This window comes from Eschrichtius robustus, chromosome 3 (genome assembly GCF_028021215.1).
Source record: "Eschrichtius robustus isolate mEscRob2 chromosome 3, mEscRob2.pri, whole genome shotgun sequence".
Classification (NCBI taxonomy): Eukaryota; Metazoa; Chordata; class Mammalia; order Artiodactyla; family Eschrichtiidae; genus Eschrichtius; species Eschrichtius robustus.
In genome coordinates, this window is record NC_090826.1 from 20,737,595 (window position 1) to 20,752,290 (window position 14,696).

At 56.3% G+C, this 14,696-nt stretch overlaps 4 protein-coding genes across 4 annotated transcripts; 2 read left to right on the forward strand and 2 right to left on the reverse strand.

Annotated features, from left to right (window-relative positions):
- Window positions 1-990: 990 nt before the first annotated feature.
- FAM110D (family with sequence similarity 110 member D) lies at window positions 991-3,779 on the forward strand. Its single transcript, XM_068537802.1, has 2 exons — window positions 991-1,043; window positions 2,873-3,779. Exons 1-2 carry the CDS (start codon window positions 1,036-1,038, stop codon window positions 3,777-3,779), a joined length of 915 nt encoding a protein of 304 aa, XP_068393903.1. The 5' UTR covers window positions 991-1,035.
- Window positions 3,780-5,232: 1,453 nt separating this feature from the next.
- Window positions 5,233-8,636, reverse strand: C3H1orf232 (chromosome 3 C1orf232 homolog). Its single transcript, XM_068537803.1, has 4 exons — window positions 8,553-8,636; window positions 7,128-7,211; window positions 6,919-7,016; window positions 5,233-5,527 (listed from the first exon to the last, which is right to left on the reverse strand). Exons 1-4 carry the CDS (start codon window positions 8,634-8,636, stop codon window positions 5,233-5,235), a joined length of 561 nt encoding a protein of 186 aa, XP_068393904.1.
- Window positions 8,637-9,931: 1,295 nt separating this feature from the next.
- On the forward strand, window positions 9,932-10,924 carry ZNF593 (zinc finger protein 593). Its single transcript, XM_068537804.1, has 3 exons — window positions 9,932-10,243; window positions 10,481-10,543; window positions 10,635-10,924. Exons 1-3 carry the CDS (start codon window positions 10,044-10,046, stop codon window positions 10,774-10,776), a joined length of 405 nt encoding a protein of 134 aa, XP_068393905.1. The 5' UTR covers window positions 9,932-10,043; the 3' UTR covers window positions 10,777-10,924.
- A 346-nt stretch (window positions 10,925-11,270) lies between these two features.
- Window positions 11,271-11,738, reverse strand: ZNF593OS (ZNF593 opposite strand). The gene is made up of 2 exons (XM_068537805.1): window positions 11,694-11,738; window positions 11,271-11,417 (listed from the first exon to the last, which is right to left on the reverse strand). Exons 1-2 carry the CDS (start codon window positions 11,736-11,738, stop codon window positions 11,271-11,273), a joined length of 192 nt encoding a protein of 63 aa, XP_068393906.1.
- Between the last annotated feature and the right edge of the window lie 2,958 nt (window positions 11,739-14,696).

Consider the following 14,696-nt stretch of genomic DNA (forward strand, 5'->3'; position numbering starts at 1 on the left):
GGACAAAGGAGATCAGAGAGCACAGGTGTGAATGTGCTTTGCAAACATTAAAAAGTGCTAGAAGGAAGGGAAAGGGATTTGTGAAAAGTGGCCATGGGGTGGTGGTGCAGGAACCCCTTGGCAAGGACATTGGTCTTTGAGCTCTGGGTACTGCAGAGTTTACCCACTGGGGAGAGAAGAGGGGCTCTCTTGGAACCAGCATTGTGGAGCCAGGGATCGCCCTTGAGACATGAGGTGTCAAATAAGAAACTGTGCTAGCTCTAGAATTTCCCAATGGGGGCAGAGAAGGAAGGAGGTCCTTTACCCAGGCTTGGCCCCAGAATCATCCCTTCATCACCCTCTTCCCAGACAATCCCATTTGCCATCAGAGGACCTTGAGCAGAGGCAGCTCCAGTGGGCTCCCTTGTGACCTTCATGCCAAGACTTGCTGGGAGGGGCTCACCCGGCACATCTGCAGCACCACTGCCCCCGCCTTTAGGTTGCAGATTCCTGGCCTCACCCCTCGGGAGAGCAAGCTTGACACCATCCACACACCTGGACCAGGACAGGTCTAAACCTGCTACAGAGCGAAAAAGCTGGTTAACTAGAACCCTGCGCCTTCTCATCTGAATGAGGAGGATCTGCCAAGGCCCAGCAGAGGGGGCTGACCCCATGTGAATCGCATGTCCCCACCCCAGGCCTCTGGAGGAAGCTTGGGAATCAGGAGACCTTGTTTGGGGTGCTGGCTGTGCCCCAAGCTCACTGTGCCTCTGTGCAAATCACTTAACCTGTCAGGGACCGTATGACCATCTGTAAAGTAAAGGAGCTGGATGTTGTCCAAAGGTCCTCTCCAGCACTGAGACTGTGACCAGGAAGGGGTTAACAGAGGCCAGGCTCCAGCTCAGGAAGGCAAGGGTTAACCTGGGGGGGTGGAGGCTCTCTTGGCTTTTCCTGTGGAGAGTGAGGTTTGGCTGCCACCAAAGTTACTTCCAGTCCCTGCTGTCCCTCCTGCCTTCAGTCTGGACCTGCCTGGGGACCCTGGCATTCAGCCTCACCATGCAGAGGTGAGTGCATCCTGAGCCCAGGGCTGGGGTGGGAGGGCACCCAGGGACCCAAGGGCAAGGAGGCTGGCACCAAGCCAGTGAGCACAGTCCCCCAGCCTGCATCTGCATCCAAAGCCAAATGCTTGGGCAAAGTTCGGACCACTAACCCCAGTACTGGGAGAGGGTGGGCAAAGGGATGGCGGGCACAAGGATGTCTGCCAGGCTTCTAGGGTGGAATGTCTGTGGTTGGGCACCAAGGCAGCCCAGAAGGCAGGGAAGAGGCAGTGGACAGCAAACTATTTTGGTCCCTGTGTTTAGGAACTTTTTATAGCCGCCTGCTCAGGGCTCGGAAGAGAAGGAGGGGACGGGAGGGTACCCTTGAGGTCAGACAAGCACAGTGCCCTCCTGGGACCTTGGAATCTGACCTATTGCCAAGTTTAGTCCTTGGGAGGCAGGAAGGAGGGCACTGCCAGGCTTTCCTTGCTGTCTGGTTTCCCAGTCACCAACTACCTATGGACTGACTTGCTAGACCCTAGATGGGTGTATGTAAGTGTGTGTGTGTGTGTGTGTGTGTGTGTGTGTGTATACACACAGGCTGCCCTGGGGTGGGTAGGGTTGGCAGAGTCTCTGCCCCAAGGCCCCTTACCAGGGCTCCCCTCCCCCCATCCCTGGCAAGTTCTGTTCCTTTGTTGCCTGCAGACCCGAGGTCTCCTCAGCCCCCAGAACTGATGTGTCCCTCTCAGCTGAATGGAGGATGGGGGGAGCAGGGAAACAGGGATGGGGTAGAGTGTACTGAGCCGTGTGGGTGGCCCATTCTGTTACTGCCAGGGGAACTGTCAGCTCTTGATTTACAACCCCTCCGGGCCCCCCTTCCCCAGCAGAAGGGAGCTAGATGAGAAGGGTCACGGGGTTTTAGGATGAGGGACCCTGAGGGCAGATTTCTGGGAGTGCAGGTTATTGGGAAGAATTAGTGGAAGGAAATTTTTAGTGAGATAAGGGGCCAATCTCTAGCAGAAAGTGCTTGGTTTTATAGCAGCAGGAATAGAAGCAAAACATAGAGGAAAGTTTTGATAGGCAAGTGAGATACTCATTTTGAACTAGTTCTGGACTGCAAAGCAAGAGATCTGGGTTCCAGTCCTGTGTCCAAATTCTCAGTAAGACCTGAACAAGCCTCCTCCTCTCTGGGCCAGTTTTCTCTTCTATGAAGTGGAAATGCAGAGGTAAACAAGGTGATGCATACAGTTGGGCATTGTGGAATTCCCTTCGCAGGGGCACAGAGCAGGTGGCAGGTAGCTGGCTGAAGTGACCTGGTGACCATCTCCCTCTCTTTCCCTGATGACCCTGCCGGGCCTGGGCAGGGCAGTTGACTGCAATTACTGGAGGCTCCTACCCTGTGGTTATATCCCTGACCTCTGTGTTTGGGGGCGGGATGGGTGGGTCCTGCTGGAGCCAGCATGTGGCTGGGAAGCCTCCTTGTCTTGGACTCAAAGTTGCTAGGTTGGGAAGAGGTATTTTTTCCGGTTGAGGCTACTTTCGGGAATTGGGCAGGGACCAGCCCCATTTCCTTTTCCAAGTGTCCTGCTTGCTGATGCCTGCTTGGCATGGCCCTGTGGCCAGAATGGGACACCCTCAAAGGGGCATAGGTTTCTGGGTGGCCAGGGAGCCCCTGCCCATTGTCTTTGAGGGATGGGGGTGGGAGGGATACCTGAGCCTCTGCCCCCTGGGCATGGCACCTGGCTGACTTGGATGGGGGAGGGGGTGGCTGGCTGAGCCTATTCCCAGGAATGCCTGCAGGAGAGGGGCCCGGGACATTTCCTACTCTCACCCTGACCATTCCTCTTTCTCCACAGGTCCCAGGAGGCCCCAGCCAATTGCTCTCAGCTCCTCAACTATCTGCCTACCTCCAGTGGCTTATGGGGCACTGTCCTGCCCAGTTCTGCTAAGATGCTCCTGGCCTCTCCCTCCACCCCATCCAGGGGACGGACCCCCAGCGCTGTGGAGAGGCTGGAGGCCGACAAAGCCAAGTATGTCAAGACGCACCAGGTGATAGCGCGACGCCAGGAGCCAGCTCTGCGTGGGGGTCCCGGGCCGCTCACCCCGCACCCCTGCAACGAACTGGGGCCCCCTCCATCGCCCAGGACGCCCAGACCCGCCCGCCGGGGCAGTGGCAGGCGGCTGCCAAGGCCTGATTCCCTCATCTTCTACCGCCAGAAGCGGGACTGCAAGGCTTCAGTGAACAAAGAGAACGCCAAGGGCCAGGGGCTGGTGCGTCGCCTCTTCCTGGGCGCCCCCCGAGACGTCGCTTCAAGCAGCCCAGGCTCAACGGAGCGACCCGCGGCTCCTGGGGGTTGGGCCGCGCCCCAAGATGCCCCAGAAGCAGCGGGAAAGCGGGCATTGTGCCCCACGTGCTCGCTGCCCCTGTCGGAGAAGGAGCGCTTCTTCAACTACTGCGGTCTGGAGCGCGCGCTGGTAGAGGTGCTGGGCGCCGAGCGCTTCTCTCCACAGAGCTGGGGTGCCGACGCCAGCCCCCAGCCCGGAATGTCGCCGCCGCCCGGCTCTGGGGACGCCAGCGACTGGACGTCCAGCGACGGCGGCACAGAACGCCGGGACCGTGCGGAGGGCGGTGGCTCGGAAGCGGGGGGCTCGGCGCGGGACGGGCGCCCCCAGGTGTCGGTGGTGGAGCGCAACGCGCGCGTCATCCAGTGGCTGTACGGCTGCCAGCGCGCCCGCGGCCCGCCGCGCGAGTCCGAGGTGTGACCGCCGCCGCTCGTGAGCAGGCTCTGGTGGAGTCCGGGGTCCGGGGAAGGGCAAGGGGTGAGCGCGGGGCTGGACCCAGGCACGGGCAGGGACACCCTGCCTCTAACGCGCCGGGTGCTTTTGGGCAAACCCTTCCCTTTGGATCTCGGTTTCCCCTCGTGAACCTTGGGAGGATGGGACAAAAAGATCCCGAAGGCCCTTCCCGGCGCAGGCGGCGGACGGGGAGGGGGCGACCTCGTGGCCCCTGTGGAGGCCGGGAGGCTAGTGAAGACTGGGCGAGTGAAGACTGGGGTGGGAGATCAGAGAACCTGCTGAATAAAGTCAAAAAGTTATTTAAAGGAGTCGAGAGGCTGGATTACAGAGCAGACGCGCGAGGGTTTTGGAGTGTGGGTTTCAGTCTGACTGTGCCTCTCGGGACCGCAGACACACCCCTCGGTGATCGAAGTATATTTGAAATGGTCACAAAGCGCTTGGCAAAGTTCCCGGCATGTAGGAGGTGCTCAATAAACGAAGCCGCTATGACCACTACCGAATTAGCACTAACACTATTATGATCGTCTCCGCCACCGACCCCCCAGGAGGGTCCAAATTAGAGCTGGGAGCCGGGAATCGCGCGTTTGGGGAGTTTTGGGGAGGGGTGTGCTCCAGAAATCTGGGGTTCACCAGCCCCTGAAGGCTCCCATTCCTGGAGCTTTGCTACCCGTTTTGGTTACTAGATATGAAGGGCTGAGATGTGGAGGATCCAGAATCGAGGACAATAAAGGACTCTTCAAACCAGGACTTTGCCAACCCGCAGCCTCACATCTTGTCACTGTCTTCCTTTCCCTCAAAGACAAACAAGGTCACCTGTTTTCCTCACACGTTCACACCTGTAAGTCTTTGTTCACGGCCTCCTCCCTTTGCCTGGGTTACCTTCCCCTTTCTCTCCACTCATCCTTCTAAGATTACATATATGCATTCTCTCTCAGGAACTCCTGAATTTCCCAGCCGGGCTCATCTCCTCTGAGCTCCCAACTACAGCCTTATTTTTGTGCTTCAACTTATCACCTTGTGTGGGACCCGCTGGTAGTCTGGGTTCTCTTGTTAGTCACTGACCTTCCCCTAGTACAGGGACAGCCCACGTAGCAAGGCCACAAGGAACGTTTGCCGAACTAAAAGGGGCTGGACAGGGCGGCGGGACTTGTCCTTTAGGGTTCCCCAGATTCCTGGAAAGTTGTACCCTAAATCGAACACAATCTATCCTGATACCTGGGAGGTCTCTGGTCATTTTCTCCTTGTACGTTTGTGGGGGGAGAAGGCGAGGACCACTCCAGCTGGACCCCGCCCTGAGGTCGCCCACCCAAAAGCAGCCTTCCCCGCCGTACAGACAAAAGCACGCGGTCACACGGGGTGTCGGGCCAGGGTATTTTTTATCGCGGGAGGGGAGGAGCGGTCGCCCAGTTAGGCCGGCAGACTAGTCGCCCTTGGGCGCAGCTTTCACCCTCATCTCGGCCAGTTTGTGGGTGAGGAAGCCCCACTTGAAACCGGCTGCGGGATCGGCTTCCCGCGGCTCGGGGCGCTCGGTGGCCTCGTCCCCGGCTTCAGGGTCCTGATCCGGGGTGGGTTCCGCGCCGCGCAGCACGGACGCTGCCGCCGCCTGCTGCTGCTGCTGCTGCCACCTGCTGGCGAACGCGTCCCAGAACCCGGGCCCGCGCGTCCCCGCCGACGCTGCCGCCGCCGCCTGAGAGGAGGGCTGCGCCGCCAGCGGGCTGCAGGAGAGAGGCGGGGTCAGGGGCTGGCCGAGAGGCCCCGGAGAGGACAAAGGACAGGAGGCGGGGTCAAGGGACCAGTAGTGGGGCCAGTGGGGCCCGGGAGACTGGGGGCAGGGCCTGGAGGCAAGGGGAGGGCTCAGAGGCACTGGGAAAGGGGCCTGGGGTGGGACAGGGTCAGGGGATTAGGTGAGGGGTCTGGGAAGAGGGGACCGGGATCAGGATCCCTGGGGAGAGAGCTGGGGTCAGGGGTTTAGGGTAGAGGAGAGGGGCGAGGCCAGAGGAGGGGAGCCAGAGGCGCGGGGTCTGGGAAGGTGGAGGAGGAGGAGCCCTGAGAGAGGGACGGGCGGAAGGATGCGAAGAGACTGTGGGACCCGAAGGGGAACGTTAGATCCGGGGAGGGGGCGGGGTCAGATTCTGGGGGCGGTCGTTCAGGAACACGAGGGCAGAGCCCTGGGGAAAGAGACGGAGCGGGGACAGGGGTCTGGCTCTGGGATGTAGGAAAAGAGGGTCCAGAAAAATGAGCGACGCTGGGGAGAAGGATGGGTGCAGCGACCCCGAGGGAAGGAGAAAGGCCTAAATCAAAGGCTTAGGGGAGAGGGGGACTATGGAGGTAGCAAGTAGTTGTGGGGGGAAGGGCAATCAAGGAGCAGTGATGAGGCTTGAGGTAGGGAGAGGGGATGCGGGAGGGAGAAAAGGAACCCTGGGGCAGGAGAGATGGGTGGGTCAGGGGGACCCTGGGGAAGAAAGGAATAGGGGAATGCCAAAAGGGAAATGTGACTGGGCTGGAGGAAAGGGCAGAGATGGAGTGTGTGCCAGAATAGAGCTAGGAGGAAGACAAGGCCCCGGGTCTGACCCTCTACGCCCCCAGCATCAAAGACCTGCTAAGACAGTGGTTCCTAAACTATTGTCCTCAAGTCTTCAGGGAGCTCGCTGAAAATGTAGATACCAGGCCTCAGCCAACAGCTGAATCAGAATCTTTGAGGGAGGGTCTGGGAATTTGTGTTTGTCTCAAGTTCCCTGGGAGGATGAGGGTTTAGACCAATACTTGGGAACCACTGATCTGAACCACTCTCTGTTCCAAACACCTAAAACTTCTCTCCTGGGTTCCCTTATTCTAGGGAGATGACCCCTCCCACATGGAAGGGGAGAGAGAGCCCATAATACCTTTTAGCATCTCAATCCCAACAGCTGGTAAATTCCTCCTGAGATCTAACCTAATCTCCCAGATATGCTGATTGGGCCTCTTTCCTGCTGAAAGAAACAGAAGCAGCCAGGGGCTGGCCCTCCCCAGTCCTCTGTAGTCAGAAAGACAAACAAACCAGAAGGAAAGGACATAGAAGAAGGGGATCCCCAGGCCCATCCCAGACCCCCTCAACACACACACGTACTGGTCAGCACAGGGCTCTGGTGGCAGCAGCTTGTCCTCGTCTTCTTTGTTAAACAGAGACGACATTGTCAGCCAGCCTTTCGCCCCAACCCCCTGAACCTGGGAGAGAGGGGCTGGGAGTCAAGGAGGGCCCCCAGCACCACCTCCCAGGACTCCACAGCAGCTTCTGCCAGGCTCCCCAGAGTTGGGGTGGAAGACGGGAGAACTCACCCGGCGGGCCAGCTGTGACATGGGATTGAAGGCCTCTTCAGCTGGTTCTGCCGCCTCAGATTCCACTAACGCTGGGTTCTCCTTCTGGGACACAAGACCCCTACCCAGCATGAGAGAGGTCCCAGAGGAATACGACCTCCCTCCCCCACTGCTAGCCTGGTACACATAGACTTGGCACTCCAAACCCCAAGGAACAAGACGCACACCTAGGCCCCTGACACCCTCCAAAAATACACGCAGCTGTACCTCTACGCAAAGCTACCTGTCACACACATTTGCTGTACAGTCAATCCCTGCAGACACCTTTGAGCTCACATACCTGCCCACCCACAGACACATGCATACACACTGCAAAACATGTGGACAAGGGCTTGCACGCCAATGTAGACACACACCTGTACAGGAGCGTGTCTCCACATGGCTACAGCTCTTCACCTGTATGTACACAGATATATGTGCTGTGAGGCACCTACACAAGGACACTTACACAATTATACCATTCACACCTGTGCACTTCCACAACTGAAGACAGCTGCATGGAGGCCCACTCACAGCACACAAAACCTCTCCACCCATCCACAGACACCAAGACACAGATGTTCACACACACCCAAACACACACGCCATACAAACATAGTACCTGCGAATGCCTGCATGCCTCTGTAGACTTCTGCCCCCAAAAAACACACCTGAAAATACCTGTAACCAGTTCACACCTGCACACACACCTTAACTGGGGATTCCACATGGACGCCAATCCCAATACTGACCCACAGATACTTCTACACAGGGCCAGCCCTAGACACCAACCTGTGTAGACATACACGTGTTCACACTGACATACACACACCCCAGCACTAGTTCCTGCCTCTGCCATATCTATTTGTGCAATTGCCATTTATCACAGCCTCCAGAGATAAGACTGTTTTGGAGCCTTTTCAATTTTTATTTTTAAATGTCAGAACAAACATGGTCCAAGTATGGCTCTGTTCTGATGCTGCTACAGTAACCCTCAGTGTACAAGTGCCACTTCCCCTACTTCCCGGGGGCTTGCTTCCTCTCAAGGCGAGTCATCCTGCTTTTGCTCAGCTCTGCCCATTAGAAAGTTATGTCAAGCTGAGTGTATCTGTGTAGGTACTGCACATGGGTCCTAAAAGGATCCCTTCCGTGTGGCAGCCCTTGAGATCTTTGGAGACCGTGACCACTCCTCCAGTGCCCCCCAAGTCTTCTTTTCTTCCCTTCGTTTTCTGGAACGTCCTGACTTTCTGACACTGCACCGTGCCATTGGTCATCCATGAACTGCCAGTTGCTTCTGCACAAATCTCTTTCTCTCTCTCTCATAGCCAGTTCCTTGCCCTTCTTAGTATCTTTCACTCCTGCTGCCCCTCTGCCCATGCCCCATCCAGCAAGCAGGATATTACCCACCTCCTCTGCCAGGTCCTCCTCAGATTCCCCACTCAGGGTCTGTAGCACTTTGGACTTGTAGGTTTTCCAGAAGGCTTGGTTCATGGCTGCAGGGGAAATGGGCCTGGCACCCAGGCACGGGAAGCACCCAGTGTGTCTGGCTCCAGGAACTTGGTGAGGCTGAGAGCCTGTCCCAGGGATCAGGTGACCTCATTAAAGATGCACCAGCCTCCCCAGATGGCACAGTGCCCAGCAGGTGAACCCGATCCAAAGGAGTCTGTGGTGAGAGCCAGCTTCTGCCACTTCAGCCCCTCGTCTTGACCCATATTCGCCAAGAATAATGAAGACATAATGAAGACTCCCTCCACAGAAGCCTCCTTCCTGGGCCTAAGAGTTCTTGAATTTGATCATTTGAAATGGCTCCAGAAATATCCTCTTTCATTCACGAATTCCATTTACAAAGTCCTTGGGCTCAGGACCCACAGTGGCTCCCCTGTGACTGTAGCCATACCAGCTGTGCCCTCAACAGGGCTCTGCCCTATGTCCGCACTCAGCCTCTGTGAACTGGAGTGGGAAGGTCCCAAGGCTCCCAGTCGGTGCCCTGGGCTTACATTTCACTGCTTTGTCTGGGCTGGAAACTGATTCCTCTCCCCAGGGATGCACGTGCTGGTCTCCCTGTTTCCTGGCAACAGGTTCCAAAGAACCGGAGCCCCTGAATTATTGCTGAGTTCCTCTGGTCAGCCTGGAAGGCACCAGGCTCTGGTGCATGGGGAAAGGCTCTCTGGCCCTCTCCCCACTCTGAGCACACAACACCTGGGCTGTATCTCTCCCTTTGATGCCAGCCCATGCCTGGGAGTCCAGGGCTCAGAGAAGGGGCTCAAAGATGGGAGGTCCTTCTGTGAGCATCGACTTTTCTTGTGAGAGGAGCTGACCCCTCTTGAGTCTGACAGTACGCCTAAGCACTGTGATCTCTGGGGAGGAATAACTGGGGAGGAGTGAGAAGTGGCGAGGGCTTTCTCAGGGACTAGAGGTATTTCTGTGGGGGCCGGGATCCCAAACTTATTCACTCTCATTCATTTATTAATTTATTAACATCACAGACATTTTTCAGTTCCTCCCAATGATGCAGCATCCCCCCCCCCCCCAACCCGCAACGCGGAGTCTAAGATCTGGGAACCAGGAAGGGGTGGTAAGGCCAGAGGACGGTGCTGTGGGCCAGGCGGGGCAGGCAGGGCAGCGGACGGGCCGGCATCCCCCCAGGGCACACACCACCCTGCCTCTCCAGCGACGGAAGAGGACGCTTCGTGGGGCCCGACCCCGAGCTCCGTCACTGACGTCGACGGCCGCCTGGGGGCGCTCGAGGCGCGGCCCGCGCAAGTGACGTCATCAGAGGCGGTCTGGCAGAGCCTGATCATTCCCAGGGCGTCACAAGGCGTCATTGAGCAGTCCGGAAGCGCCCACACGTGTTCTCCCAACTCGGCTCTGGGACCCCTAGTCCTGCTGTCACCCGCCATGGGTCGCTCCCGCCGGACGGGCGCGCACCGAGCGCACTCCCTGGCCCGCCAGATGAAGGCGAAGAGGCGGCAGCCGGACCTGGATGAGATTCACCGCGATTTGCGGCCCCAGGTTGCCGCACGGCCCCGGCCAGACCCAGCCGCGGAACCCGATCCCGACCTGCCAGGGGGCGGCCTGCATCGCTGTCTGGCCTGCGCGTGAGTTCCGGCCGGGCCCAGCCTGAGGAGGAGAAGGGTCCGCGGTACGGGCCGGGGGTGTGAGATCCGGGTCCCGGGACGCGCAGGGTCTCTTCTCCTGGGACCAGTGTGGGTCTGCCGGCCTCCCATCCCTTCAAGCCCGGAGCCTAGCATCAGGGAATGAGCTAGGGTCAGGGAAGTAGGCGTACCTGAGAGGCATCACCTTCTAACTATCCTCCTTACCCCCCATCCCTACAGGAGGTACTTCATCGATTCTGCCAACCTGAAGACGCACTTCCGATCCAAAGACCACAAGAAAAGGTATGAAGGAGTAAGGAGAGGATTGATGGATGTGTGCCGGGCAGACAGGGCTTGCATCTGGTCAGCTCTCAACTCCTATTCTTTTTCCCAGGCTGAAGCAGCTGAGTGTGGAGCCCTACAGTCAGGAAGAAGCAGAGAGGGCAGCGGGTATGGGTTCCTATGTTCCTCCCCAAAGGCTGGCAGTGCCCACAGAAGTATCCACCGCGGTCCCTGAGATGGACACGTCTACCTGACATGGCCTGAGGATGCAAGGCAGAGGAGCTGCCCATGGACAGTGGTGCAAGGGCCAGGCTGGGAGAGACTTTGCCAGTCTCTTTTGGTTTGGGAAGTAGATGGCCTCTTCCGGGTGCCCTCCCTCCCAATAAAAGAACTGGATAAAGAGGGCTTGCCTCTGACTCGCTAACCTCCAGGCCACTCCTCCAAATTCAAGCCCTGTAAGGGTTTCTCTCTACTCCTGTGTACAGGGCCCAGGGTGTTTACTCCCTACTTGATTCAGCTTTAGAACCTGCATCCTTTCCTTCCCTCAGGGGTCCTGGCATCTGAGCTGAAGCCCCCCATTGCAGCCCAGGTGTGTGGGGGGGGATGGGTAGGATCAGGTTTATACTATCTTGCTTCCAATGAGGGCAGGGAGTGACCCCCCACCACCAGAAAAGAAGTAGGCTCCTGAGATTGTAGCCCCCGCGAGTCACCTACCCCCCAGGGCCCAGGTGAGAGGCTGCCCACTTCATCATGGAGCCTGTGGCGGCCGCCGCTGCCCCACCATCTTCCAGACAGCATAGCAGGAGCCGCCCAGCCCGAGGATAGCCAGCAGTGCAGCCACGATCCCCACCAGCGGACTCCGGGGCTCTGCCTTCAGCTCCCCGGCTATCTGCATCTGGAGGTGCACAGAGGGTCCACCTGAGGGGTCAGCTGAGACTTCTGGGAAGGTGGGGGGTAGAAAGGGGCTGAGAAGCTACAGCTGAGGGAAGGAGATATGGATACCATTGCTGCCCCAGGGAGATTCCACCCCAATCCCTCTCGCTTCACTGCCTATGTGGGCCCTGGCTGCTCAGGCGGCAGGGAACGTGACAGCCTGGCTGCTGGGTATCATCCCAGCCGTGGTAGGGGGAGGAAGGGGTCGGTCCCAGAAGCCACCATTTGGGGTGCTTACCTGTAGCACTCGGAAGTAGCCAGGTGTCAGGCGTCGAAATCGCATGGTGGGTGCCGCTAGTCTTCCTGATGTCCTGTGGGATGGAAGCGGGAATGAGGACCAGTGGCGTTCATGGTACCAAGAAGCAGAAATCAGGACAGAGAGGATGCTCACCAGCGTCTGCCTTCCCAGGTCTGGCAGGGGGCGGGGCAGCTAGACCTTTAAATCTGTCCCTTCCCCCGCCTGCCCGCCCTGCCAGCCTTAGGAGCAGCTGTCAGGAGAGATCAGCATCAGGCCTGAGCAGCACCTCCCCCACCCACCAGGGAGTCCAGGCCGGGTAGGCAGGAGAGGCCTGGCAGTGTTGAGAAGTCTCAGGCCTGGACCAGGTATGGGAGGGCCTCCCAGCCCTGGTCGTGGCCCTAACCCTACCTCAGATGATTGGATGTCACCAGTCAGCTCTCAGCAAAGGAGGGGTTGGGTGCCTTATTAGCACCCCCTCCAAACAGGAATAGGCCTTTTTCACTTGGTTTCTGTTGGATCAACCACACCTACCTTGGGGGAAGGCACATTCCACCCCTTTCCCCAAGATGGAGTTCCTGTAGGGACTTCCCTACCTCAGCTTGGGGACAATAATAAAAGATCTGCATCTTAAGAAAGCTGTCTGAGGTGTGCTAAAAAATAGTAACTGACTGGGAGTTCCCTGGTGGCCTAGTGGTTAGGATTCCAGGCTTTCACTGCCATGGCTTGGGTTCAATACCTGGATCCTGCAAGCCACGTGGCGTGGCCAAAAAGAAAAAATAGTAGCTGACTGTGCTGGGCATTATTCGTATGATTTCATTTGGTATTGATTAACTCATAAAAATGTGGGGGGACAAGCATATTTCCAGAATAGCATGTAGAGTATCTGCATATAGAGAGAATGGAAGAACACCCAGAAAACTTAACAGTGGCCCAACCTGGGCAACAGGATGGGGACATGCTGGGGAAAGGGCACGTCCTCCTTCCACTTAATGACCTACTGTTATCGCTGAAATTTTTACAGCAAATAGATCCAAAGACCTTTCATAAACTCATAAAACTACCTTCAAAATAGAAGCTGCCATTTACTGTGCCCCTAACTGCCTAGCCCTGCCACGTGTTGGGGGCCCAGGGTAAAGGCACTGGTGTGGTTGTTAGGACCCCAGTCCTTTACAGGGAGTATCTGAGTACACGTGGTGAGTTCTTGTTGGTTTCTCCCCTACAGAATTGTGAGTTCAGGGAGGGCAGAGGTTGGCTGGCTTCTCCCCTCTATCTTGTGCCAGCTCAGGGTAGGCGTTTGATGAAATCAGGATGGTGGAGATAGGTCTGTGTTTATTGGGTTTCCCCAGAGTGCCACAGGGAGGCCAGTGTAAGAAGAGGCAAAAACATTAAAGGGGAAAGCACCGAGGAGTGTTAAAGGGATACACACAGTGCAGCGTATGAGGACATGAGGCCAAGGCCAAAGCCAGAGAGGTGAGGGCCAAGTTGCAAATTGGGAGCCTACTGGTTCACAAATGAGGGAGCAAGTCCTGTGGGGACGTGGTGAGCTGGAGTCCCCTTGAAAGGAAGCAGCCGACGATCTGCACTCATGTTTGATGCCACGTGTGAAGGTGGGATGGGGTGAACAGAGCTGGCCAAGTTTCAGAGAACTCAATTTGTATGTGAAATTGTTAAATGATGACAAAACACACACACCACATGGACATCTGTGGGCCAAATTCAGACTTCAGGTCTCTGGGTGACAATCAAGATCATGACAGGCTTTGGAGGCCAGGTATTGGGGCACTGGTAGAGATTCCAAGTTAGGTGACACAGAGGCGGCAGGCCTCCCAGGCCCCTCCCCACGGAATTAAAGCAATAATAACTCATATCTACCTCATGTTACAGATTTCAAAATATTTTAAAGACATCCTCACAGAGCTAAGGTCTAGTCACATCCCCCCCAGCCCCCGGCTTTTAGAGAGGAAGAAACAGGTTCAGGGAGGTGTAAGGGGTGGGCTCAGTCACATAGCAAGTGGAACTGACTTTTTTTTTTTTTTTTTTGGCTGCCCTGGGTCTTAGTTGAGGCACGCGGGATCTTTTTTAGTTGCAGCATGCAGACTCTTAGTTGCGGCATGTGGAATCTAGTTCCCCGACCAGGGATCTAACCCAGGCCCCCTGAATTGGGAGCATGGAGTCTTACCCACTGGACCACCAGGGAATTCCCAGAACTGATTTTTTTTTTTAATTGAGATGTAGTTAATTTACAATGTGTTAGTTTCAGGTGTACAGCAAAGTGATTCAGTGATATATATATATATATAATATTAGAATACATATTATATATATTTTTTTTTTCTTTTTTTGGCTGCACCACACAGCATGCGGAACTTCCCCGACCAGGGATCAAACCCGTGCCCCCTGCAGTGTAAGCACAGCGTCTTAACCACTGGACCACCAGGGAGGTCCAAGAATATATATATATATTCTCGCATATATATTCAAATTCTTTTCCCTTATAGATTAGTACAAAATATTGAGTATAGGGCTTCCCTGGTGGTGCAGTGGTTGAGAATCTGCCTGCCAATGCAGGGGACATGGGTTTGAGCCCTGGTCTGGGAGGATCCCACATGCCACGGAGCAACTGGGCCCGTGAGCCACAATTACTGAGCCTGCGCGTCTGGAGCCTGTGCTCCGCAACAACAGAGGCCGCGATAGTGAGAGGCCCGCACACCACGATGAAGAGTGGCCCCCGCTTGCCACAACTAGAGAGAGCCCTCGCACAGAAACGAAGACCCAACACAGCCATAAATAAATAAAAATAAATAAATTTTAAAAAAAAATACTGAGTATAGTTCCCTGTGCTATATAGTAGGTCCTCGCTGGTTATCTATTTTATACATAACAGTGTGTATGTTAATCTCAAACAAGTGGAACTGATTCTGCCTGATTCCAAAGTCCTGGGAGTCCCCTGGCCTGGGATGATGATGATGATGATGATAACTGCAGACACTTAGTCTGTGTGAG

Bases quoted from the DNA above. Each gene is read 5' to 3' on its own strand.
- C3H1orf232 (XM_068537803.1), bottom strand. From the start codon at position 8,636: ATGAACCAAGCCTTCTGGAAAACCTACAAGTCCAAAGTGCTACAGACC. The intron at 7,017-7,127 runs GTGAGTTCTCCC...CCTCTCTCCCAG, and splicing joins TGTCACAGCTGGCCCGCCGG to GTTCAGGGGGTTGGGGCGAA. The intron at 5,528-6,918 runs GTACGTGTGTGT...TCTCTCCTGCAG, and splicing joins CCAGAGCCCTGTGCTGACCA to CCCGCTGGCGGCGCAGCCCT.
- ZNF593 (XM_068537804.1), top strand. From the start codon at position 10,044: ATGGGTCGCTCCCGCCGGACGGGCGCGCACCGAGCGCACTCCCTGGCC. The intron at 10,244-10,480 runs GTGAGTTCCGGC...CCATCCCTACAG, and splicing joins CATCGCTGTCTGGCCTGCGC to GAGGTACTTCATCGATTCTG. The intron at 10,544-10,634 runs GTATGAAGGAGT...TCTTTTTCCCAG, and splicing joins TCCAAAGACCACAAGAAAAG to GCTGAAGCAGCTGAGTGTGG.
- ZNF593OS (XM_068537805.1), bottom strand. From the start codon at position 11,738: ATGCGATTTCGACGCCTGACACCTGGCTACTTCCGAGTGCTACAG. The intron at 11,418-11,693 runs GTAAGCACCCCA...GTGCACCTCCAG, and splicing joins GCTACTTCCGAGTGCTACAG to ATGCAGATAGCCGGGGAGCT.